The 26,765-nt window shown below is 42.3% G+C and overlaps 1 protein-coding gene across 2 annotated transcripts; it reads right to left on the reverse strand.

The window, feature by feature from the left end:
- Positions 1-625: 625 nt before the first annotated feature.
- Positions 626-17,774, reverse strand: LOC125459751 (tubulin polymerization-promoting protein family member 3-like). Of its 2 annotated transcripts, XM_048546553.1 has the most exons (5): positions 17,756-17,774; positions 16,871-16,983; positions 11,090-11,297; positions 4,027-4,180; positions 626-1,942 (listed from the first exon to the last, which is right to left on the reverse strand). In XM_048546553.1, the coding sequence occupies exons 3-5, from the start codon at positions 11,281-11,283 to the stop codon at positions 1,751-1,753; spliced, it is 540 nt and encodes a 179-aa protein (XP_048402510.1). In that variant the 5' UTR covers positions 11,284-11,297; positions 16,871-16,983; positions 17,756-17,774; the 3' UTR covers positions 626-1,750. The 2 variants fall into 2 exon arrangements, with proteins under 2 accessions (XP_048402510.1, XP_048402511.1); XM_048546554.2 differs by lacking the exons at positions 16,871-16,983; positions 17,756-17,774 and adding an exon at positions 15,521-15,618.
- Positions 17,775-26,765: the final 8,991 nt, after the last annotated feature.

The raw sequence follows: 26,765 nt of genomic DNA on the forward strand, positions 1-26,765 counted from the left end.
TTCCCTGGACAAATAAAATAGAAAAGGTTACTGTGAGCTCATGGCTTCTATAGATTAAGACATAATTTTGTGAAGTTCCACTCGATGTTATAGAGTTAGCATGGAAACAAACCCTTTGGACCAAGCAGTCTATACTGAACATAATCCCAAACTAAACCAGTCTCATCTGGGCCATATCCATCCAATACATTCATGTACTTATCAAAATATCTTTTAAACATTGTAATTGTGCTCACATCCAGCACATCCTCAGGAAATTAATTAATTCCACACACGAGCCATCCTGTGCGTAAAATAAGTCGCTCATGTGTTTTCTAAATCTCTCTCCTCTCACCTGAAAAATATGTTCCCTTGTGTTGAAATCCCCCATCCCACAGAAAAGACACCCACTGTTAAACCAGGTGTTTATTCACCGCATTGGGGTAGGACCTGCTAAAATTTGCTATGTGAGATAATGGGAACTGCAGATGCTGGAGATTCCAAGATAATAAAATGTGAGGCTGGATGAACACAGCAGGCCAAGCAGCATCTCAGGAGCACAAAAGCTGACGTTTCGGGCCTAGACCCTTCATCAGAGAGGTCTGATGAAGGGTCTAGGCCCGAAACGTCAGCTTTTATGCTCCTGAGATGCTGCTTGGCCTGCTGTGTTCATCCAGCCTCACATTTTATTAAAATTTGCTATGTGGTTTGTTTTGTCCCACAGTTACTGTTTTTAACCTGGAGGAAGGGATTGGGGTTAAATTGGCATAGGGTGAGTAAGCAACATGATTCATTGATATGGAGGGCGAACAATGCCACTCACTGGATGGATCAAATGCCATGTTTCAATGTAACGCCATGCAGCTTTTGGATTGAGGAATCTTCTGAAGCAAACTTATTTCCTGGAACAATTTGCGCTAAAACTGACTCCAACATGATTGTTTGGATGGCAAGGAAATGTTGAATTGCAAAAAAACACAACAGTTGCCTCTGCAAAGAAGTCTGCAAATTGTTTTTCAAACATTAAGCCTACTTTCAATCATGAAACAATAAAAATAAATGAATGCAACAATGATGGCTGACAATCTGAACATATCAATACTAAATGTTGCATTATATAAAAAGCTCTGGTAATAAATGTCTTTAAAAAATGCCTCTGATGTGCCCTGGAAACGCACAACACAGTATTGCACATTTTCCACCTGCAAGTTGCTGCCCATTAAATCAATGTTTGCAAGATCACATGCCATGAATGAACAGTTTTGTGAGATACGCTTCTGATATGTCAATAGAAGATGGCATCAAAAATTGTAAGCCATGACTGTTTATTTCCCTTTATAGGGTATTTAACAGGTCATAGTTGGAAACTAATGTTCAAGCAACTGTTTTGTAAAAGTTTTGTTTCAAACTACAGATATTCTTTCATATAACATAGCATGAAATATTGCTTCCAATGTCATTAGATATTTCAACACTAACTTCTACATGGTGTAAAGAATGTTTTTACTTTAGTGATATACAGCCACTCATATTAAATACATATATGTTCAACCTTAAACACAATGTTATCCTGGTTATTTTAAATATGATAATGTCTAATATAAAATATTTGGTATGTTCATAGAAGAAAATGTACCATTTATTGTTAGAATATTATTCTGGATTTAAAACTTTAGCTTGTAAAGAAGGATGACTTAACTATTTTTAATATGTCTTCATATTTAAAAGGTTTATCATTGCTTAAAACAAACCAAGAAAGCGGCTTATGACATTATTTCTCTTTTGCTTTCTCATTGTAGGTCCCAGCTCCTTTGTAAGCTCCCACGTAGCCTGTTTTTTCTATTATATCTTCTCGACCAATTTTCCCTTTGCCTTTGCCATCTTGATCAAAACGTTCTTTATGGGAGCCTGTATATTTAGATGTATCTGTTAATCTGTCAACAGCACCAGTCTTTGTTACTTTCTAGGAAGGAAAAGAAGTTTCATTGTAAGACAAAATCACAGTAGGTCCACGTTTCTGATGGCAAGTCCATACTCCATATTTTAAGTTTTGCCAGAGTTAAGTGACTATCCATTTAAGTGCCAAATACAAATATACACTTCTTACAAAAACATCAAAAAACAAGACATACAACTCCTCAGAAACTGCTGTGACAAAACTTAAGAAACCTGTTTAATAAAATTACATGATTCACAAGGACAAGATAATCAATAAATGCCACAGCTATACTAATTTATATTTATTTGAAGGAGGGATCTGGACTAAACAGGCAATGTTATTTCCTGCCAGACCCTAATAGCTTGCCAAGATGGTTGGCGTGATCAGCCTTTTAACCTGGTGCAGTCAGTCTGGCGTAAGTGCTCTCACGGTTGTGTAAGGGGTGAAGTTCCAGAATTTCAACCAGGTATTCATGAAGGTACCGTTATAAAAAGAGAAGTTGCTGGAAAAGCTCAGCAAGTCTGGCAGCATCTCTGGAGAGAAATCAGAGTTAACATTTTGGGTCCAGTGACCCTTCCTCAGAACTGAAGGTACAGTGATGTATTTCCAAGTCAGAACAGTATATGACTAGAAGGGAAACTTGAAGATGGGACACTCCCATGTACCTGCTGTCCTTATCCTTCTGAGTGCTAGAAAAAAAATGGGTTTGGGATAGATGCTGGAATTTTGGCAGTTGAAAGGTCCACACTGCAGCTGTAGTGTGAGACAGCGGACAGAACACAGGTTTAAGGCGGTGAGATGTCACTTGAGCAGGCTGCTTTGTTGTGGGTAATGCCAAGCATACTTTGAGTGCTGTTAGTTCTTGGGAATTCCAATTATACTGCACCGTCTGCATAATTGATCAATTGTACTCAAGGCTAAATGCCCTTTGCTGAGTAGTGACCTTTGTGGATAGGTGATGCTTCATTAACACAGAGATCAGTAACCTACAAAAGACTAATCCTTCCATTCAGTCAACATCACAGTTGTTTATAATTAAATGTCTCTCATTAAGAGTTTTGTATTTAAAACCAAGAACAGTGAAATAATAAATTGTTACAGAGGCATATCATACTGGCAGCTTTCTAAGAATGAACCTGAACTTTGTATTTAAATCATTTTGAAGGGAGCAATCATCTCATAAAAGACATTTCCTCTGCCGCTGACTTGAAGAAGTGTGAACTGATGGGAGCAATGAGAATCTCAGGTACCATAGGAAACAGGGGACAAAAAGGTATATCTCCTGTCAAAGGAACAGAACAGCAGACAAGGTGGTGAATTCAATGTCACATCAGTACAGACTGAAGGAAAGATTGGGTTACAGGAAAGACAAAAGGATAGAAAGGAAAATTACATTTTTCTAGAGATATGAGAAGCTGAGAGCTCGCCATTACTTTTTCAGCAAGATTTGGATTAAAATCTTCATTAATTAACACATGTCTGGTTTTGAGGTGTAGGAATTCCAATACAGTTTGGGGATTTGAGTGACTATTTCCTTGCAATATAAAATAGATGTTCTTCATATGTTTTCAGAACAAATTCACCTTCAGTAATTACAAAATAAACTATAAATGCACGATGCAGTAACAATAATAGGCTGAGGGAATGTGTGATTTCCTGTAGCATGTTCAACTAATGGTGATTTTGGTAGGTATTATTACCCATTTTTATTTTATTGAATAACCTGCACATCATGCAGCAGATGAGGGTTCCAGTTATTTAAGTTATTGTAGTGCAGTGTACTGTAGACAAGTGCAAACTCTCATGTGATTTGATTCAGGCGCTGCAAATAATGAAAGGGTTAGAACTATGTTCTCATCAATTATTTCAATTAAATAGGTCATAGAGATTCAAGGATCACACCTATAAGTCACTAAAGGTAGAACAAGACCTCATGTCTGTAGATTCCTCTTTACCCTATGGATCAATTCATTTTTTCCTACTATATACATTTTGCACCTTAATACACTCCCAACCCTCAGGAACAATGCCCTGTGTCTGGTAGTTTTACGGTATGAGAAAGCTCTATAGTCATGCAATTGTCTCATCCTCACAGCTGATTAACTCACCGTTACTCCAACATTTGTTGGGTCTTTTCCAGCAATCAGTTTGTAGACTGCCTCAATTGCTTCCTCTTTACTTCTGCCTTTGAATCTTTTTGGAGCGAGCTCTGCCAATGCATTTTTAAACTCTTCAAATGTAATTACTCGAGCTGTCTTAGCTCTGTGCACAAACGTAATTAAAAAACGTCAGTTTAGATGGAGCAATTGGTAATATGAATTCTAATGCTGTACAATGGTTACAAATTTGTTACAGAAAAAAATCATTTAAATTTTTGCTAAGTAATTACAGGGATAAAACACAAGGAATGTTGCTGCGTTTAACTTCTCGATCTAGGTTTTCTCACATTTTCATGAAACATAACTAATCAAGAACTTAATAACATTTTATTTTAGTGTCACGTCCTTCACTTAAAGCACTTGTTGTCACAAATTTAGAAATGCTTGCACATTGTTACAACCAGATCTGGGTGAGGTTTCCAATGGGATACCCCAAACTGCTAAGCTTGCAGGTGAGGAGGGGTAAACCAGCTCCCCTTCTTTATTTAATCACCACCTTGGTGGGCTGATTTGAAAAGGATTTCCTTCCCTTGTGACTGCCTTAGCATAAGAACTCATGAACTTCCACTTTAAAAGAAGCCAATTTAACCAGGCGTTATTGAATTAACAATAAGAGAAGAGCCTATTAATTACTACTTGCGTGAAGAAATAGTAACACAACATAGGCACACACAGATTAGAAATAAAAAGTGAGCCCAAAATCGTAAAAAGAAAGATTAGCCTCAGTATTGTTTGTAAACAGCAGATAGTTGAATATTACAATTCTGCACACTGGTTGAGGTTCTTTAGTTCTGATAGATTGCAAAGTTGAAAGCAATCATTCAGGGGGTGAGAAAGTGTCTTTCTGTGGTCCTAGTTCCTTTTTTCCTAGATGCTAGCTTGGCAGCTTGTACTACTTGAAGTGAGGGGTTATCTTTAAATGTAACACAGGGTGAGTAGAGGATAGTTCTTCCACTATGACCTTCATTTTATTCTAACATTTGAACCCAAACTGAAATGCTTGAGAACAGTCAGTTCCAGGAGCACACTCCAAGCCAGCTGAAACTGACTTTTTAATCCCCGCCATTCATGTGTTTCAAAGGGAAAAACAGGAAGTGCCTCTGTAGTTTGAGATATAATCCACTGTGTGAGGGGGTGACGTTGAGTAGAGGTGCATTACTCCTCGTTATTGTGGTAGTCTGTTTGAAGTTTACTTGACATCTTTAGATGTTCCATCCTAACAGAACCCATACATTTGACAGTCTAAAATGACATACTCAACACTGGTACAACCATTAGGAATTACAAAGGCAGAGATTTCTATCCTGTGGGAAGTCAAGGGAAACTGCCAATACTCCCGGAGTAAATCTCAGGACTCCTTGGTAATGTAGCTAGCTTTACCTATGCTATCTATGAAATTTTTCAGTCAGGATATCATGTAGGAGCAGACTCTGGTCACTGCATTAACCTTTCTTGCTTACAAGCATCTGGCTTGGAAGCAAGAACAACCTGCAAGCTCCAGCCACTGCTGCCAGGCTCCATTGGGTCGTGTCCAAGCATCAAGTTAATCTCTACCTGAAACTGGACCAAGCCAATAGGAATATTGTCTTATGTGAAAGGCCTCTCCCATAGCCATTTCATGCATTCTTAGGATGATGCAGTCTGGCTTACTCCTACATACCCCTTTTTAAGCGCAATGAATAGCTTTGCTAAGTCCGTTTGCTGCTCGACACCTAAGTGATGGATAAGGATTCCGAGTTTGCTGGTATTTCTTTGGTTAGCTGCATCGTCAGGAGATTAATCTGGGCCTTGCCCACATATCCCTCAAATTTATCCCCACTGTTACTGAGTGACCTCCAGGCTGGTGATAATGGGACTGACCGTTACCTGCTTATCCCCTTTTTGGCAATGGTATTGCTTTATCATATTGACATGATTCAGCCTGTGTCCTTTTTTGTCGGTCTGGGATCTCAGTCAGATCATCTGCTTCCCCAAACTTCTTTACTACACTACATGGATATTGAACAGGCTTTAAAGGGTTCTCTGGATGTTGGTAGGGGCACAAACTCTGGTCTTCAGGCTAAAAGGTTCAAGGCAGAGGCAGATTTGTTTGTATATTCATCACTTGTAAGAGTCAGTCTTGAATTCTGCTGTGTAGACTAATATGGAGTTATCCTTCTTCTGTTCTAGGTGTTCCTAATTGAGCTGTTCAGGGATATTATGATGTACCTTTGGAGCAGGTGGGACTTGAACCTGAGTTTTGTCCTCCTTCTGATCTAATAACTACTCCATGAGCGGTTTCAGAGACCCTCACACTTGGGGCACACAAACTAATTCAAGTGGAGTGAGCCTCACTGGGTGAATCCCTGGTGGTGAACAGAAGAAAATCTGGTCCTTTATCCCAGTCATGGGGCTACTGATGGCAGTCTGTCCTGTTTTTAGTGTTTGGTCGTACTGTTCTAGTACCTGCTGTGGCTGAGTGTGATATGCTGAAGACTTCACTGGGTCATGTCATGGCCACCCATGACTCTGGGCTATGTTGGACATGAAATTAGAGCTCATGCTGACAGGGTCTCGATGGATCAATCATACAAGATTAAGTGATCAACTCCTTTCCCTTGTTTTGGAAGATAGGATTCTTGGGGGAATAGCCTGTGAGAAATGATGGTAAGGTTATACCATTAGCCCCCTTCTATTTTGGGTGGGGATCTCACACAATACACTAACACCGTGCTGACTGATTCCCCAAAAGCAGGTACGGGAATCATAGGGGCAGGTATTACTGCAGGTTTTGGGTTTTCCCACAACCTGGCAGGTTCCACAAAGACTTCCTATATCCCTATGGAGTGGAGGCCAGTATAAATGATGGCTGATGTGAGCTTGAGTTTGACTGTACCCTTATTCCCAGTCATTGGAATTTCATGAGCAAGCTGAAATATCTTCTGATCATAGTTCAGCAGCATCATTGCCTGGTGAGTCACTGGCCACTTCGCATTTGCAAGCCTGTGAGGAGGTCTACATTTCCTTATCTGTAGCAACATTCAGGAAATCCTTCTGCCCTCAGCTTTAGTGTGAACTGTCTGAGCTTGTTGTTGTTAACAGTAGGTCAGCTTGCTGCACTGGTACCAAGGAAGTTCTATTCTCCTTCTACAGTCTTCTAGACTTCTGAAAAAAGTTTTTGGATAAGAGTTTTCTGCTTGCAGGGACACCTCAGCCTCCGAAGACTGATCTTGTTTTGCCATGGCTGTGTCTCCACAGTGTCAGGGAAAATACCAGGAATTTTCTCTTGCAGCTGTTGGGCCTCCTTGACCTCATAGTGCTTCAAGAGATCAATGGGACATCTATATACTTTTTATCCCACCAGGTCATTGTTGAGGAGTAGATCAATCCCATCCACAGGCAAAGTGGGGACAACTCTAGTGGTCATTGGTCTCAATACAAGGGCACACTCCAGTTGCACCTGGCACGGGGAATGAGCAAATACCCTCCTCTAATCCCCTTTGCCAGCAACTTTGCACTTTCTGAACTCTCTCGTAGGAAGGGCATACCTTTTCCAGCAGCACAGTTTGGCTGGTCCTGGCATCTCTCAGTGTCATGATAGGCTCGCTCTCCTCACCTGGGAAATATGGCCACCATTCCTTTAGATACTAAATCCTAGTAACTCTCAGAGATTTGTTTAACACACTCAGGAATATCTTTACCGGGATTCACAGATATAGTCAGATCCTTAACCTGGTCTGATATGCTCTCTGGCTCTCAGCACACAAGCATGCGTCCCAATTAATCCCACTGTTTTATCCTGTAGACTCCAGTAGTTGACCCCGACAATCCCTTTCAGCACTTGAAGTGCAGGTTTCTTGACTTCATCTCAGCACCACCTTTTCTGCTCTGAGGACGGCGGTCAGTAATTCCCTGCCTCCCACTGGTGCTCAGTTTCCCCTCACTCACCCCCATTTGGTTGGGATTGATGAGAGGAACAGGTGTTTGTGCATCAGCCACTGTGGTGACCTGCTTAATCCAGTCATTCCCTGTTTCTCAATGTGTATTCTAATTGGGAGGGGGAATGGATTATTTAAACTCCTCAAGGAGTATTATTTCATGGAGTTTTTTTTGGAAGTAGCTACTTGGGTTGTATACCTAAGAAGGAATGAATATTGTAAATGTCAAGTTGTAATTTATTGTATGCTCTTATAGTAGATTTGTAATGTTTTAGAACATTGTGTATAAATTTAGTGAATAAAATATATTTTTGAAATAAAAAGAAGCTTCTGCTAATTTGAAGATAGAAAAGTTGCACATTTTGCAAATCTGAACAAAAAAAAAAGAAGCACTGAACTGCATAACTCAGTCATCACCTCAAAGATGAAGACAAGTTAGTAACTAATTAATACCCCATTCATCAAGTAATGGTCAGGGAAGTTGTACTTAGCCAGGATGTATTCATTGAGGGTAAATGCCTTTGGCTAAATGTAGATGGTGTAAAGATGGCTTTTGATTGTGTCACTTAGTCTGTGCAGCATTCATGATGCATTATGTGGCTGAGGTAGCTTAGTAGTTGTTGAACAGTGAGCAGATTTTTTAGGGATGGGGGACGGTACTGGCTGAATTTTGGATTAAGAAAGTTCACACCATTTTACTTGGACTCTCAAAAGCTAATGTAGGCCCGAGCACCAAACCATCATCTCCAACACCATTCACGACCTCATCACCTCAGGGGACCTCCCACCCACAGCCTCCAACTTCATTGTTCCCCAACCCCGCACGGCCCGTTTCTATCTCCTTCCCAAAATCCACAAACCTGCCTGCCCTGGTCGACCCATCGTCTCAGCCTGCTCCTGCCCCACCGAACTCATCTCCACCTATCTGGACTCCATTTTCTCCCCTTTGGTCCAGGAACTCCCCACCTACGTCCGTGACACCACCCACGCCCTCCACCTCCTCCAGGACTTCCAATTCCCTGGCCCCCAACACCTCATATTCACCATGGACGTCCAGTCCCTGTACACCTGCATTCCGCATGGAGATGGCCTCAAGGCCCTCCGCTTCTTCCTGTCCCGCAGGCCCGACCAGGCCCCCTCCACCGACACTCTCATCCGCCTAGCCGAACTCGTCCTCACACTCAACAACTTCTCTTTTGACTCCTCCCACTTCCTACAGACTAAGGGGGTGGCCATGGGCACCCGCATGGGCCCCAGCTATGCCTGCCTCTTTGTAGGTTACGTGGAACAGTCCCTCTTCCGCACCTACACAGGCCCCAAACCCCACCTCTTCCTCCGGTACATTGATGACTGTATCGGCGCCGCCTCTTGCTCCCCAGAGGAGCTCGAACAGTTCATCCACTTCACCAACACCTTCCACCCCAACCTTCAGTTCACCTGGGCCATCTCCAGCACATCCCTCACCTTCCTGGACCTCTCAGTCTCCATCTCAGGCAACCAGCTTGTAACTGATGTCCATTTCAAGCCCACCGACTCCCACAGCTACCTAGAATACACCTCCTCCCACCCACCCTCCTGCAAAAATTCCATCCCCTATTCCCAATTCCTCCGCCTCCGCCGCATCTGCTCCCACGATAAGACATTCCACTCCCGCACATCCCAGATGTCCAAGTTCTTTAAGGACCGCAACTTTCCCCCCACGGTGATCGAGAACGCCCTTGACCGCGTCTCCCGCATTTCCCGCGACACATCCCTCACACCCCGCCCCCGCCACAACCGCCCCAAGAGGATCCCCCTCGTTCTCACACACCACCCTACCAACCTCCGGATACAACGCATTATCCTCCGACACTTCCGCCATTTACAATCCGACCCCACCACCCAAGACATTTTTCCATCCCCTCCCCTGTCTGCTTTCCGGAGAGACCACTCTCTCCGTGACTCCCTTGTTCGCTCCACACTGCCCTCCAACCCCACCACACCCGGCACCTTCCCCTGCAACCGCAGGAAATGCTACACTTGTCCCCACACCTCCTCCCTCACCCCCATCCCAGGCCCCAAGATGACATTCCACATTAAGCAGAGGTTCACCTGCACATCTGCCAGTGTGGTATACTGCATCCACTGTACCCGGTGCGGCTTCCTCTACATTGGGGAAACCAAGCGGAGGCTTGGGGACCACTTTGCAGAACACCTCCGCTCAGTTCGCAACAAACAACTGCACCTCCCAGTCGCAAACCATTTCCACTCCCCCTCCCATTCTCTTGATGACATGTCCATCATGGGCCTCCTGCACTGCCACAATGATGCCACCCGAAGGTTGCAGGAACAGCAACTCATATTCCGCCTGGGAACCCTGCAGCCATATGGTATCAATGTGGACTTCACCAGTTTCAAAATCTCCCCTTCCCCTACTGCATCCCTAAACCAGCCCAGTTCATCCCCTCCCCCCACTGCACCACACAACCAGCCCAGCTCTTCCCCCCCACCCACTGCATCCCAAAACCAGTCCAACCTGTCTCTGCCTCCCTAACCGGTTCTTCCTCTCACCCATCCCTTCCTCCCACCCCAAGCCACACCCCCAGCTACCTACTAACCTCATCCCACCTCCTTGACCTGTCCGTCTTCCCTGGACTGACCTATCCCCTCCCTCCCTCCCTACCTCCCCACCTACACTCTCTCCACCTATCTTCTTTACTCTCCATCTTCGGTCCGCCTCCCCCTCTCTCCCATTTATTCCAGTTCCCTCCCCCCATCCCCCTCTCTGATGAAGGGTCTAGGCCCGAAACGTCAGCTTTTGTGCTCCTGAGATGCTGTTTGGCCTGCTGTGTTCATCCAGCCTCACATTTTATTATCATGTAGGCACAGCAACACTTCTGATGGAACTTGAATCCATTTGTTTGAAATAAATAAAATTAGAGGTTTGAAAATTATAAATTTCAAAATTCTAAAAATAGTTTATTACCATAGTCCAAAGGTTGACTATTTTAATCATGAAATCTATCTTTACTTCCCACTTCATTTAATGACTTAACAGCAATTTATTCTTTACAGAACGTGCAATATTTCTATTTTTTAAAAAATTTGGTACCTACTTCACTTTTGAAAAGACAATGTCCACATCAGTTGAGGTGATTGCCTTGCCATCAATGATTTTACAGTCTTTGCACAGTTTGGCCCAATTTTTCCCAGTCATTTCGTTACCAGTTGCTTTGGTGTCGCCATATGCTGCAAACTTTTTAAATGACTCCTGTAGAGCTTCCATGTTAACAGAGCCTCCTTCTGCCATCTCTCAGATGATAGCTGAATAAATAAAAAAGTAAAGATGAAGATTCTCATACTCCAGTACAAATCAAATCGTAGGCTTAGTCAGGATCTACCCCAGTTATGAACAACTTATTTGTAAATTTTCTCTAATGTGTATCTATTTGCACAATTAGCTGTGAGCTGGGAGTATTGGGGAACAACGAAGATTCACATCTTTAACCTTAGTAATATAGAAGACAAGATAATAAAGTGTGAGGCTGGATGAACACAGCAGGCCAAGCAGCATCTCAGGAGCACAAAAGCTTTTGTGCTCCTGAGATGCTGCTTGGCCTGCTGTGTTCATCCAGCATCACATTTTATTATCTTGGAATTCTCCAGCATCTGCAGTTCCCATTATCTCTAATATAGAAGATATTTCAGTTAAGCATGTGGGAAAATGCTCCCTCCATGCGTTCTATCTAATCAGATTGTAAGTACATCCTTTAGTCAATGAACTAAAACATTAAGCCTATTCCTTTCTGCAGATTCTGTTAGCTGTGCTGAGTGCAGCATTTTTGTTTAAACCTCAGGTTTCAAACATCAGCAGTATTTTACAATGTATTTATGTCCAGAAATCCAAAGAAAATTCCTGCAATAGGAATGTATTTGTTTTAATCTCATTTGTAATCATTGACAAAGATGACAGAAGTTACATATCGCTACTTCTTTCTTGGCATTTTGTGACCAATGAAATACTTTTCGAAGTGTGTTAATGTTATAATGTAGGACATGCAGAAGCCGATATGGACGCGGCAAACTACACTATCACAATGTGAAAATGATCAGTTATTTTGGTCTTGCGATAGAGGGATATTAGTGAGGACACAAGCGATAATGCCCCTATTGTTCCTAAAAGTGATCCTATGTGATCATTAACATCCATTCAGGCATGGAACCATGGTTTAAAACCTCTTAGATATAGACAGCATTTATGACTGCAACATTCCCTCAGCACCAGACTAGGGCATCAGCCTTGATTATTTTTGTACTCAAGATCTAGATTAGGATTTGAACCCAAACCTCATGACTGTTGGTGATGATTGATCCAAAATAGGTGACGCTGTCAATAATCTCAAGAATAAGGTTGTTAATGTTGATGGAAATGGGAGTCTTCATATTTTAAACCATAACTTTGGTTGTTTCAATTTTTACAGTCAGTCCATGTTCCTCGCAGGCCTGGGAGAATCTATCTAAAAGCAGTATGCCTCACAGCACCAGGGACCTGGGTTCAATTCCAGCCTTAGACGACTGTCTGTGTGGAGTATGCACATTCTCCCTGTGTCTGCGTGGGTTTCCTCCCACAGTCCAAAGATGTACAGGTTAGGTGAATAGGCATGCTAAATTGCCCATAAGTGTCCAGAGATGTGTAGGTTAGGTGGCTTAACAATGGGAAGTGCAAAGTTACAGGGATAGATTAGAGGGGGGTGAATCTGGGTGGGGTGCTATTCGGAGTATCAGTGTGGACTTGTTGGGCTGAATGGCCTGTTTCCACACTGTAGGGATTCTACAACTCTAAAAGCTGTTGCAAGTGTTAGATTCCAACATAATGTCATCCACAAACAGCAACTCATGGACTTGGACATTACACACATTGGTTTTGGCACTCAATCTTGCTAAGTCAGCGCTGACTTGTAGACATTCTCATTTAACACACCTGAAGTATAAACAAGCAACACAGAGGAAACTAGCCTGAAGAAAGTTAACATCACGATGCAGTCCTGCTTTACCCTACGACTGATCTCAAAAGCCTCTGATAAGACTCCATTGTAACTGTGTGTGTTCTCATGGGTAGGAGATGTCCAGGCAACCATGTGGGTAAACTATTCCCCCATATCAGTTTAATGTGTTCATCTCCACTGCAAGACTGAAGACCTTGTTGAGGTCTATGACATTGTGAACGGTGCAGACAACACTTGCCCTCTAAATGCTGAAATGAGAAGATCATGTCAACTGTCAATCTGCCAGTTCTGAAGCTGCACTGAGACTCAGGGTCATTCATGATGCCAGGATCTACAATATGATTACAGCAAGGACAGTGAACACCTTCTGACAATACTTGACACAGAGTTCTCTCACTAATTGTTACAGTCACTGAGGATCCCTATCATTCTTGAACAATGTGACTAATTTTGCACCTCACATCACTGAGGAAGAAACCAGTTAAACAAAAACAGCAATGCCTGGAAACAAATGCACTGGTCCTCCACTTTAAAGTATACAAAATGAGTTGGACCAGGGTGTTCCATTTGCTCAGTTTTTCTAGAGTTTCCTTCTGGAGAGTCTTGAGATTTAAATCCCTTCCTCCAGCAGAAACATACGTTTATGGAACAGCAGTGCTGATTTTCCAGTTTTGCTGATTCCATTTTTCCATTTTTGCTGTTGTTTGGTTCCAGCTCATCTGTAAGAGTTGCTGGAAAGCTACCCGATATACAACATGGCACCATCTACAAGCCTACACTCTGGATTTTCTGACAGACTTGAACTCCCTTAGCATTCCTCTTTCCTGAGATGCCCACAAGGCAGTGAAGCTAATACCCATAGTTGGAATATGGTTTGTGGGCATCAAGGTGTAACAAATAATGGTTGGCCTGTGCCATGCACCCAGGGACCAGGCCCCTTTAAGGTCCTTGTAGTTTAGCCTAGATCCTTGAGTTTTGTGTTGGTCACTATGGGGAGGCACTACATAGCTTCTTCATCAGCAAGCCTATGTACAAGCAGGAGAGGCTAGTGCATTCAGCTCCCTTTTTCTCAACAGCAGTGACAGCTGAAAGCGAGAGGTGACAAGCAGTATGATCACTGCACAACACTTGATGCATTCACACGTCACCTCATATCATCCAGAAACACACACTAACTAAAGTGTTCAAGCATAGTCATGGCCATGATTTAGGAAGTTATGTGTAATTCAATTGTAATGCCTAGTTTAGTCAACCTGCTTTAAAATGCTCAGAATCATCTTGAAATGTCAAAGATGATGAGTTTTCAGCAAAATCAGCAGCTTTGGTAACTGTTGATTCTGATACTGCAAGGCAAACTACTTTGGGCAAGAACTGAAACATGGATGCATTCGGGGGAAATTGGGTAAATACAGGAGGGATTGAGGAATAAAATATAATGCTGGTAGGATTAGATAAATCAGGGTAAAGGAGGCTAATGTAAAGTATCATTACAGGGACAGACCAATTGTGCTCTTTATTCTGTTCCTATATTGTAACCTTTATGTAATTCCACATGGCATGCTCTGGTCCATTTTAACCACTTGCCACAAACTCCATTAGATCAAACCTTTTCTGTATTGCCAATAGTGATATCATTCAAAAGGAAGTAAAGTTGAAAATACTAAACAAATAATTGGTCTTCAGACACGAGATTCCACTGATCCCCAGCCCAGAAGCACTCTTCATTTTCTTATCAACTAGACTGGTTTCAAAAATTTTCAAGAGTTAGAGGAGGAGGAAGGTAGCAGCAGTTATGCTAATTTATAGCAAGATTCACACATAAAAGCAGCAAACGAGTTTATTGGAAGAAATTCTGCATTTCAAAACTGACAGAAACCCAGAGCTTATTTTGAATCCTCTAAGCTGGTCATGTTTACAGTGATCCAGGGGAAGTAAGTGATCCATTTCACCAACTATTGTTCCATTTCATACTATAAGTAAATATTTTAACAGTCTGGACAATGTAGGACCAACATTAAAATTAGACTTTCACCAGCGATGTAAATTATATTGAATAAAAATCCAGATATCCAGTTTCCCTGTTAATCCACAATACCACCCCACTCTCAACAAGTTGTTTCTTCCTTGAATTTATGGCTCCAAATTATTCTGGTGAAAAGGATTACAAATGGGGTTGATGTGAAATTCACCAATGTAAAAATCATCATTTTATCCTGCTACTCATGGTTAACATAAATATCCATCCCCTAGGGATTTACAAATTCTGTTCTTCTCTTGCAGTTAGCTAACTAAGTTCCTCTGACTATGAAGGTGGCCATTGAAGTGTTTATATAGATTAAACAGGTACCAATTTGAGAGTTGCCCAACCTGGGGCACGTTGGCCAATGTGTTTCTGCTCACATTTAGTGCAAACCTTTCTCAAGATTAAATGCCTCCAAAACACCATCAACACCGAACTGTAGCAGAAGTCAACTATTAACAAGTTGAACAAAGGTGCTCCTGAATTAGTGGGATAGACCAGTAATATTGATGTTTATGTACCTTATCAATCAAGACATTTAAGTGTCATTCATGCGTAAGCTGGTAATGCATTTTCTTTGATTCTGAGGATTATAGATCCTGGAGTGGTTCTTGAACCTAAGGACACAAAATTCAAGACTGACACTCCACTGCAATAATGACAGTGTGCCGCACTATCAGCTGGCTCCCAGATGATATAAAAGATCCCATGGCACTACTTTGAAGAAAGCCAAGGGGAATATTCCCAAATAACCTCATTATTCCTCAATCATCAACACATAAATAGAATTGCTGATCATATTACATTGCTGTGTTCGAGAACTTCTTGTGTACGAATTGGCTGCCACATAGCCTATATCACAAAGTAGTTGATTGGTTGTAAAGTGCTTTGGGGTGTCCTATTGCCACGACAGACATGACATAATTGAAAATCATTCTTTTCAAGTGAATGCTTCAAATCCATTGTATATCACGATTTTTTTTAATGACATGGAAACTTTCCTAAAAAAGAATGTACTAGTTATTATTCAGCTATGCAATATTCCAATCTGTATCAACTTGGCAGCACTTCAGTTTCTTTATCAGGGAAGTTGTGGATTCAAGATTCAGTGCAACAGTAATTTGCATTTATATAGCACATTTAATATCGTAAAATAGACGTGAGTACATCTGCCACTTCAACTTAGTACTCAGGAAGTGTTGCATTACTGGAGGTACAGGCTTCTGGATGACTTCTTGAACTCTTTGTTCACTTTGAAGTAATAGATCTTGCTGGATAATTTTAAAAGTTGACTGTCCTGTCTTTGTCAATGTGAGCACCATTTCTTCAACAAATAACCACACCAAAAACAAATGATCTGAATATCACTTGCTGTTTATGGATCCTCATTAGTTTTATTTCGCTGTTTTGTGAGGGGATGCACTGATATAAGCCATTAATTATGAAATTAATACTAGGTTCTGAAAGCATGATGTGATGCAATATAATGCAAGGTCTTTCATCTAACTTAATTAAAAGCTCTAACAAAAAGCTTTCAGTGAAATAATTGTGAAGAACCCCTAGAACCAACGACTGGAGCTCCAAGAATGTTTGCGTTTCAGTAAGCTACACGTTGCCACAAGTCAAATAAGTAGAAGATGCATGTTACAAAGGTAATACAACAATTCTTTCAAAGAAGAGGTCAACAATAATGCAAATAGATAATTAAATAACGTGAACTATTTTAGTATCTTTAAATTTTCAGGACATTAATATGCAACTCTAGACAAATGAATTCTGCCTACTTGTTCATTCTGTACATATACTGCTTACCTATTATACATACATGTTAATATTTATCACGTTAATTAGGGAGGATTTAGTGTTCTTACCTCAAAGTTCCTTTAGCTTTTGTTCTGAAAATCTAATCACAAAGTCCTTCGATTCCCTTTCTGTAACAAAATGTTCCTTTAAAGAGCTGAAGGGATGTTATTTTCTGTTTTTCCTGCAGCCATAGCAACAAACTATGTAACATCAGGAGGGCGTGATAAAATAGCACAATACAATAACGGATCATTAATTATAGCTGTAGCAGCAACAACTTTGTTTCACTCATAATTAAATGTCAGTTTATAGAAACTTGTTCAACAATTGTTAAATTCTCTACATGAAGTATCGGTGCAACAATTGCAATAAAATGCACTTAACCTATTTTGAAAACATAAATTTAAATGAATACTTATTTTATCAGAAGATCTACCCTCCAATTCGATTTATTCAAGGTTTATCTATCCTCTGTCATGTTAATAGCAGCATGTTTTTAAAAAATAATGCTTACTTGAAAATTCAATACAATGTGCTAAGTCCATCAGTGTAAACAATAAATCAAAGCTGAGTCAGAGTGGTGATTAAATGATGCTAAGCTTAGGTTTTGGAAACCTTGCAGGGGGGAGTAAACAGTAGTGAAATCTATTGTTGACATTCCAGGGGAGAATGAGTTATGGCGGAAATTGGTAGATCAGTTATTTTATAGGATTGTTACAACTTGAACTTCAGCTATTTTTTCTCTACGTATCAATAAAGAAACAAACAATCTCATAACAAATTCATGTTTCCTACTATCTCAAGTAGTGCTAGGTTTTCATTCATTTCCAGCTTGTGCTTCAACCCCACCCAAAACACCAGTCAAAGTTTCACAGTGACCCTTTTGTACACACTCGACTTGGCTTCCATTAAATCCTGCTGTTCATCAGAGTTAAGCTATTTTAAATACTCACTGGGAGAGTCGATTATCTTGGATAAATGTGCCCTCTATTCAGATAGAGACCTCTTTCTTCTTAACTGTTGAATAGTTGAAAGCTGCTTGGAACTGTTTTGAATATCTATGGCAAACTTTCATTCCCGGAAAGTACGCTAATTCCAAAAAATAGGTTCCTTAAATGTCAGATGGAGAACAGCTGGACCCTGACCCTGATTCCTTTAGAAAGAAATGATGACCATGTTCCATCATATAGTTTCTATTGGAACTGCCTTGGATGCAACTTTCAGAGGATGCAAATTTTAGCACTGGTTTCAGTGTATGTTTTGTTAGGGAATGGATGGTTAAGGAGGGTGAGAACAGCAAAATGATGGTGTGAAACTTGATGTAATCTGCTCCGTCATCTGTTATTTCCTTTTAATTTTCACCCTTCAGCCAGCACAATGGATATTTTCATCTCATCAATTCAAGACACAGTTGATAGCCCCAAATGTAAATGTTGGAGTGGGCCAAATTGTACAATGCACTATCTTGGAATCGGTTTTGAACTGCACATAACTGGGTGAACAAAGTTAGAGCAATTTTTATATGGAGTTAACAAATATTTGGAAAATGGAAGAGTCTGTATTTACTGACAGATGGTGACATCATTGCAAAACTGTTGATTCTAGCTCAAGCGTGGCCTGGAGCAATTGAAGAAAATTTTGTAAGGGGAAGCTGATTAAACATGTGAGAAAGAATAAAAAAAGGAGTATTTGTTGATGGGATGAAGGAGAGTGAGAAGAGGATCATGTGAAACAAAACACCAACATGGATCTATCGGGCCAAATGGCCTGTTTGTGCTGCATAACTCTAAACTCCAAATTAAAACAGATCTCATTGACTTATAATGCCAATATACCAAATCAATTAAGTGTAAACTTTAAAAATTCATTGATTGGGCATGGGCATTACTGGCAAAGCCAGTGTTACCCATCCTCAATTGTCCTTGAACCAAGTGCTTATTCAGCAATTTCACAGGACAATTAAGCAGCAAACACATCGCTGTGGTCTGGTTGGACCAGGTAAGGATGGCAGGTTTCCTCTTACATTAGTGAACCAGATAGTTTTTAGAACAAAGTTAATTTCACAGTCACTGTTACTGAGATTAGTTTTCATTGCCAGATTTTAATTAACAATTTAAATTTCATTATCACCACACTGTTGCATCTCCATGGACAACTCAGGCTCTGACCTGGTTCCAGACCTTGGCAGTATTTCTCTCTCACAATTGACCTATATTTTGGCCTGGTAACTCTTACTAATTTCCCCTTCCTCCCTCCCAAAGGGGAGGGTTAGTCTCAATTCAGAAACCCACTGTCTGAGCAAGTATGAAACTGCCTAGTGTTTGCTGTTCTATGATGTTCTGAAGAAGGGGTAATTGAATTGCTCTGAAATAGGGTCACTGGACCCAAAATGTTGGCTCTCTCCATAGATGCTGCCAGACCTGCTGAGTTTCTCCAGCAATTTCTATTTTTGTTTCAGATTTTCAGCATCTGCAGTTCTTTATTTTGTTCTGTTTCAAAACAAACTGTTGTTTCCACTTCCAGTGAACCTGCTCTGTTAGAAGAATGCTATGCAGAGTTGGTAGCACCAAGCTCAGTAGGAGGTCAGAGGCACAGGGTGATGAGGACAGCACTTGACAGCTCAAGGTTCAAAACCATGTTCTGCAATCTCCAAGTATAGAAAGTAGTCACCTCATTGGATTTTTTCTGCCTCACCCAATGCTAGTATTGGATACAGGTGTAAAGGGGGAAAACAAAAGGGCAACCAGCACCCTCTACATCTCGCACCTTCTACAAATGGCGTCTCCAAAGAGGTAATCTCTGTGAGACAACTGAAGACCAGACTCAGCCCTTATTGACAGCAGAAACCTAAATCAATGACTGAAGACCCTGAAGCTAAACCTCAACCCTTTGAGCCAACCTTCAAGGACCAACAGACAACCTGTCCTGGCCCTACTGAACAGGTATTACCAGACTTTTTCAATAAATAGCTCAAATGCAGTGGTAGGGACCAGTGGATTGGGTGTAGTGAATCTTCAGAAGCTCATGTCAGAAGCAGGGAGCTAATGTACATTTGAGACTGTTTACTTAAAGATTTTAAACAGTTTACTGAAGACAATTGTAAAGAGATTGATGGAGTTCAATTAAGGTACGATAATAAAGTCTGATAAGGTGTTCAATAAAGTTCTAATGGACCTTGCCCTACTCTTGTCCCCTTGCCTATTGCACTGTAAAATGCACCAGAGTTAAAAAGGGTCACTTGTCAACTGGTCAAGATTAGGCAGGGCACATTTACCCATGTTTCACTTTTCAACACTGTGATTTACATGTTACAGAGTATGTTCCATCACCAGTAAATATATTTTTGTAAATTAAGTTTGCCAAAGAGACTTACTCATTAATCATAAGAAACATTAAGGAGAATGCTCCATATGAATCAAGCAGTATGTTGCTCCAAATATACTAATGTATACTTCAGAACCATGGCACACTTGACCAGTGTGTTGCTTTCATGATTTAAATAAATTGGATTTTAAAAAGTTCAGTGAGCATCTGTTTTCACACTTTAAGTATTTGTGCTATAAAACAGATGTATCAATAAGGGCTATGTTCAAGAGACTGTCATTTGCAGAATATATTTGTAACTGTGATTGCATTTAAAATATTTGTACTGACAGAATGAAAGCCTCCTTTAAAAATTGGTTGTACAGTAGCATGATGTTAGAGGATCTCCATTCAGAAACTATAGAGGGCAGGGGTCCATAGCACAGAATAGCAGAAAAAAAATCACAGATGCAGGAAATGAAATTCTTGACAAACTGAGGTGGAATTACGTTGTTCACAACTAGTAGGAACTTAATTTTGAAAATCGATGCACTACACCTGACTTGGAAGAGATTGTAGGCAGTGGGTCCCTGAAATGAACTGTATGCCATATTAGTGAGGAATATTAAAAAGTATGAAGTTTGCAAAGAAAGAGGCATCAGTTACAGTATTTTGTGTCATATACATGGGAATCAAGTGAATTAAAGTGAACTAACGTAAATGTGAAGTCGACGTATGTAGCTGACAAATTTCAAACTTAGATTTGTATGCATGTAAGACTTCATCCATATCTCCAGTGCTCCAACTATTAATGACGATCATTTCTGTTAAATGAAACAGTTTTCCTCTTTGCTACATTTACAACAAACATTGTGTTTGTCAGTGTTAATCAAGTCCATTATTATATTCAACAAAAACAAAAGAAAAAGGAAATTTCTAGAAGATAGGCCACCACATGATAGAATAGTAAATATTTCAGGTGTGATTAAATATGACTCACAAAATGTCAAATCCCATTATTTCAGACACCAAGAGATAGTAAGAACTGCAGATGCTGGAGGAACACAGCAACTTTAGGGGGACCCAAAATGTCAACTTTCCTGTTCCTCTGCTGTTGCCTGGCCTGCTGTGCTCCTCCAGCTCCATACTGTGTTCTTTCAGACACCAATTAGTCCAGGTTGCTGCTGGAACATTTTCCATTATTATTTCAGGCTTTCACCATATGTGATTCAGAGATAATGGGAACTGCAGATGCTGGAGAATTCCAAGATAATAAAATGTGAGGCTGGATGAACACAGCAGGCCCAGCAGCACCTCAGGAGCACAAAAGCTGACGTTTCGGGCCTAGACCCTTCATCAGAGAGGGGGATGGGGAGAGGGAACTGGAATAAATAGGGAGAGAGGGGGAGACGGACCGAAGATGGAGAGTAAAGAAGATAGGTGGAGAGAGTATAGGTGGGGAGGTAGGGAGGGGATAGGTCAGTCCAGGAAAGACGGACAGGTCAAGGAGGTGGGATGAGGTTAGTAGGTAGATGGGGGTGCGGCTTGGGGTGGGAGGAAGGGATGGGTGAGAGGAAGAACCGGTTAGGGAGGCAGAGACAGGTAGGACTGGTTTTGGGATGCAGTGGGTGGGGGGGAAGAGCTGGGCTGGTTGTGTGGTGCAGTGGGGGGAGGGGACGAACTGGGCTGGTTTAGGGATGCAGTAGGGGAAGGGGAGATTTTGAAACTGGTGAAGTCCACATTGATACCATATGGCTGCAGGAAATGCTACACTTGTCCCCACACCTCCTCCCTCACCCCTATCCCAGGCCCCAAGATGACATTCCACATTAAGCAGAGGTTCACCTGCACATCTGCCAATGTGGTATACTGCATCCACTGTACCCGGTGCAGCTTCCTCTACATTGGGGAAACCAAGCGGAGGCTTGGGGACCGCTTTGCAGAACACCTCCGCTCAGTTCGCAACAAACAACTGCACCTCCCAGTCGCAAACCATTTCCACTCCCCCTCCCATTCTCTAGATGACATGTCCATCATGGTCCTCCTGCACTGCCACAATGATGCCACCCGAAGGTTGCAGGAACAGCAACTCATATTCCGCCTGGGAACCCTGCAGCCATATGGTATCAATGTGGACTTCACCAGTTTCAAAATCTCCCCTTCCCCTACTGCATCCCTAAACCAGCCCAGTTCGTCCCCTCCCCCCACTGCACCACACAACCAGCCCAGCTCTTCCCCCCCACCCACTGCATCCCAAAACCAGTCCAACCTGTCTCTGCCTCCCTAACCGGTTCTTCCTCTCACCCATCCCTTCCTCCCACCCCAAGCCGCACCCCCATCTACCTACTAACCTCATCCCACCTCCTTGACGTGTCCGTCTTCCCTGGACTGACCTATCCCCTCTGTACCTCCCCACCTATACTCTCTCCACCTATCTTCTTTTCTCTCCATCTTCGGTCCGCCTCCCCCTCTCTCCCTATTTATTCCAGAACCCTCACCCCATCCCCCTCTCTGATGAAGGGTCTAGGCCCGAAACGTCAGCTTTTGTGCTCCTGAGATGCTGCTTGGCCTGCTGTGTTCATCCAGCCTCACATTTTATCACCATATGTGATTGCTCACTTTACTTCATTATACACAGCATCATTTGTGCTAACAGGTCATGTTGTACAACAGAATAACCAATGGAATTCAATTAATCAATCATTATTTTCAACTCCATCACTTCAATCCACCATTAAAAAAATGCAGTGGCTAGATTGCTCAATTTACACTCATTTCAAACAAGATCTGCAATTAATTACTCAATCCATTGGTCTAATATCAAATCCAAATGACAAACTTGTTGAATGTGGCTGCAGCTCTGCTTCTACATTTGTATCATCAGCAATGGATCAAATAGATGTAAAGGGTTTCTTCATGGATCTTACTTGATAGACAACTCAAAGTGTAGAGGTGCTGCCAATAACTTTTAAATCATGCAAAGTTTAGAGTTTACATTATGTCTGTGCTAAAAGTTATATTGCCATCTCCACTAGCAATCAAGGCACACCACTAGTGTCCCTACAGTGGCAGCAAGAACACCACAGAAATAACAAAGATTTTACAACCTAATTACTCAACTTTGTAGCAATCATCGGAAATAACTATTGATTTGGAAGTGAAAGAGATTGAGTATTGTGTGTAAAGGGGAATATTGTGGTGTAAGAGTGCTCTTGAAATGGATAACAATCTCAAACATTCAAGTTAGTAAATTATAATGCCTTTAAAAGCAAATGCAGATTATCTTGGGCTAAGGAAAAAAAACTAACTGATTTAAAAATAATACTTAAATATTAATTTGGAAGTGTGCTTTAATGAATCAGTAAGTTCAAAAAGCGGAGGCTTGGGGACCGCTTTGCAGAACACCTCCGCTCGGTTCAGAATAAACAACTGCACCTCCCAGTCGCAAACCATTTCCACTCCCCCTCCCATTCTTTAGATGACATGTCCATCATGGGCCTCCTGCAGTGCCACAATGATGCCACCTGAAGGTTGCAAGAACAGCAACTCATATTCCGCTTGGGAACCCTGCAGCCCAATGGTATCAATGTGGATTTCACCAGCTTCAAAATCTCCCCTTCCCCCACCGCATCCCAAAACCAGCCCAGTTCATCCCCTCCCCCCACTGCACACACAGCCAGCCCAATTCTTCCCCTCCACCCACTGCATCCCAAAACCAGTCCGACCTGTCTCTGCCTCCCTAACCTGTTCTTCCTCTCACCCATCCCTTCCTCCCACCCCAAGCCGCACCTCCATCTCCTACCTACTAACCTCATCCCACTTCCTTGACCTGTCCGTCTTCCCTGGACTGACCTATCCCCTCCCTACCTCCCCACCTATACTCTCCTCTCCACCTATCTTCTTTTCTCTCCATCTTTGGTCCGCCTCCCCCTCTCTCCCTATTTATTCCAGAACCCTCTCCCCATCCCCCTCTCTGATGAAGGGTCTAGGCCCGAAACGTCAGCTTTTGTGCTCCTGAGATGCTGCTTGGCCTGCTGTGTTCATCCAGCCTCACATTTCATTATCTTGGATTCTCCAGCATCTGCAGTTCCCATTATCACTCAAAAATTTACCAGTATTGTTATGAAAACAGTGTGAATAACCATCTTCCATACCTTCGTTACTTCTGGACACGCCTGGAATAATGCACTCCTGACCATCCCCTCATTTTCCACAATGCAGAAATTTGAACTCATCCAAACCCTGGCTGCCAACATCCTATCCTGCACCACGTGCTCACTTATGCACAGTGTGGTATTACCTAACTGGGAACTAAAGTTAAAATTATGATTAAGTAGGTAGGTTTTTCAGTGTTGTTCCAGGGATCCTTTGCCCTCCTTTCAATGGGACCATGAAGAATTTTCATGTTTTTTTTAGGAATACTGAAGGAGAATCTGATTAACGTATTGAAATTTTCTCTGAAACAAAAGCCAAATGTCTGTGTTGTCAGTGGGTTGAGATCATCAGTTTGCTGACCAAATGCAGAGCTCAGGGGATCAAAAAAAAGCTTTACTTTTGTTGATGAACTGGATTTCCACATTGAAAGCTGCACAGATTCAGACTTTCAACACTGGCTGTTGCAAAAAATTTCTAGGGTATCAAGACAACAAGGTTGATGCACAGAATGGAATGTTTGAATAATCGTACTTTAAAATGCTCCAGGAAATTCCTCATTCCAACAGTGACATTGGATCCATGTACCACCTAAAATACTGTATAAATATTGATTACCCTTGAGAGGGGAAAAAACAACTTAACCATGATATTAAGAGAGGTTGTAAAACACTAACAAAAACAAAGATGCTGGAAAAGCTCAGCAGTTCTGGCAGCATCTGTGGAGGAGAAACTAGAGTTAACGTTTTGGATCTGGTGAACCTTCCTCAGAACTGATGGTGGCTGGGAAAACGTCAGCTTATATGCAGAAAATAGGGAGGTGGGTGGGGTGGGGAGTAAACAATAGGATAGAGCCCAAAGGGAAAGACAGTTGGACAGACAAAGGAGTTGCTAACGATCGGGCTGGGAGGGTGAGTAGTTATTAATGGTGACTGTTAGCGACTAACAGCAGGGGGTGTGTCGTGGCAGGCTATTGGGCAACAAGGCCTGGTGTGTGGGGTAATGGCCTGGGACATGGGAGAGTTTTGAGACCCTAAAATTATTGAACACAACACTAAGTCTGGAGGGCTGTAGGGTCCCCAAGCGGAAATTAAGGTATTGTTCCTCTAGCTTGCTTTGGGTTCACTGGAACACTGTAGCAAGCCGGCGACAGAGATGTTGGTCGGGGCGCAACGTGGTGCATAGAAGTGGCAGACAACAGGTAGTTCAAGATCTTTTTTTGCAAGCAGAAAGTTGATGTACTGTCAAGCAGCCGCCAAATCTATGCTTCGTTTCCCCAATGTACAGGAGACTACATTGTGAGCAGCAAATGCAGTAGACTAGATCCTTAAAAGTGCAAGGTGAAGTGTTGCTTCACCTGGAAGGTATGTTTGGACCCTTGGATTCTGGGGAGGGAGGATGTAAATGGGCAGCTATTGCACCTTCACTGGTTACAGGGGAAGGTGCCGTCGGGCTGTGGGGAGGTGTTGGGCGTGAAGCAAGTGTGGACTAGGGTGTCCCGAAGGGAGTGGTCCCTGCAGAAGGTGAACAAGGGAGGGGAGGGGGATATGTGTCTGGTGGTGGCATCTTGCTGGAGGTGGTGGAAATGGCATCTGATGATCTTCTGGATGTGGGTGCCGGCGGGATGGTAGGTGAGGTTAAAGGGAACCCTATCGCTGTTGCGGGAGGGAATAGGTGAGGGCAGAAGAAGTGCGGGAGATGGGTAGGACCTGATTGAGGGACCTGTTGACAACGGAGCTGAGGAATCCTCAGTTGAGGAAGAAGGTGGACATTTTGGAGGCTCCCTTGTCGAGGTTGGCCTCATCTGAACATATGTGACGGAGACGGAGGAACTGAGAGAATGGGATGGAGTCTTTAGAGGACGTGGGGTGTGAGGTTGTATCGTCCAGGGAGCTGTAGGAGTCGGTGGGTTTGAAATGGATATTAGTGGCCAGTCTATCCCCAGAAATGGAAACAGAAATGTTGAGGAAGGGGAGGGAGGAGTTAGAGATAGACCAGGTGAAAGTGAACGCAGGGTGGAAATTGGAGGTGAAATTGACAAAGTTTCCCAATTCCAGACTCGAGAGGGAAGCAGCACCAGTGATATCATCGACGTATCGGAGAAAGAGTTGTGGGGGCTGGAATGGACTGGAACGAGGAATGTTCCACATACCCCACAAAGAGACAGGCATAACTAGGGCCCATGTGAGTACCCATAGCAACCCCTCTTACCTGAAGAAAATGAGGAGTTGAAAGAGAAGTTGTTGAGGGTGAGGACAAGTTCAGCCATGTGGAGGATGGTGGTGGTGGGTGGGGTTGGTTCAGGTCTTTGCTCCAGGAAGGAGGGGCGGAGAGCCCAAAGACCTTCCTGGTGGGGAATGGATGTGTAAAGGGATTGCATATCCATGGTAAAGGTGGTGGCTGGAGCCGGTAAACTAGAAGCTTTGAAACCGGTGAAAGGTGTCAGATGAATAATGGATGTATGTGGGTAGGGATTGGACCAGGGCAGAGAAGACTGTGTCAAGGTAG

Source organism: Stegostoma tigrinum, chromosome 16 (assembly GCF_030684315.1).
Source record: "Stegostoma tigrinum isolate sSteTig4 chromosome 16, sSteTig4.hap1, whole genome shotgun sequence".
In the NCBI taxonomy this organism is placed as follows: Eukaryota; Metazoa; Chordata; class Chondrichthyes; order Orectolobiformes; family Stegostomatidae; genus Stegostoma; species Stegostoma tigrinum.

Coding starts and splice junctions, on each gene's coding strand:
- LOC125459751 (XM_048546553.1), bottom strand. CDS start 11,283: ATGGCAGAAGGAGGCTCTGTTAACATGGAAGCTCTACAGGAGTCATTT. Junction 4,181..11,089: donor ATTGTCTTTTCAAAAGTGAA/GTAGGTACCAAA, acceptor GTTTGTGCACAG/AGCTAAGACAGCTCGAGTAA. Junction 1,943..4,026: donor CAACAAATGTTGGAGTAACG/GTGAGTTAATCA, acceptor TTTCCTTCCTAG/AAAGTAACAAAGACTGGTGC.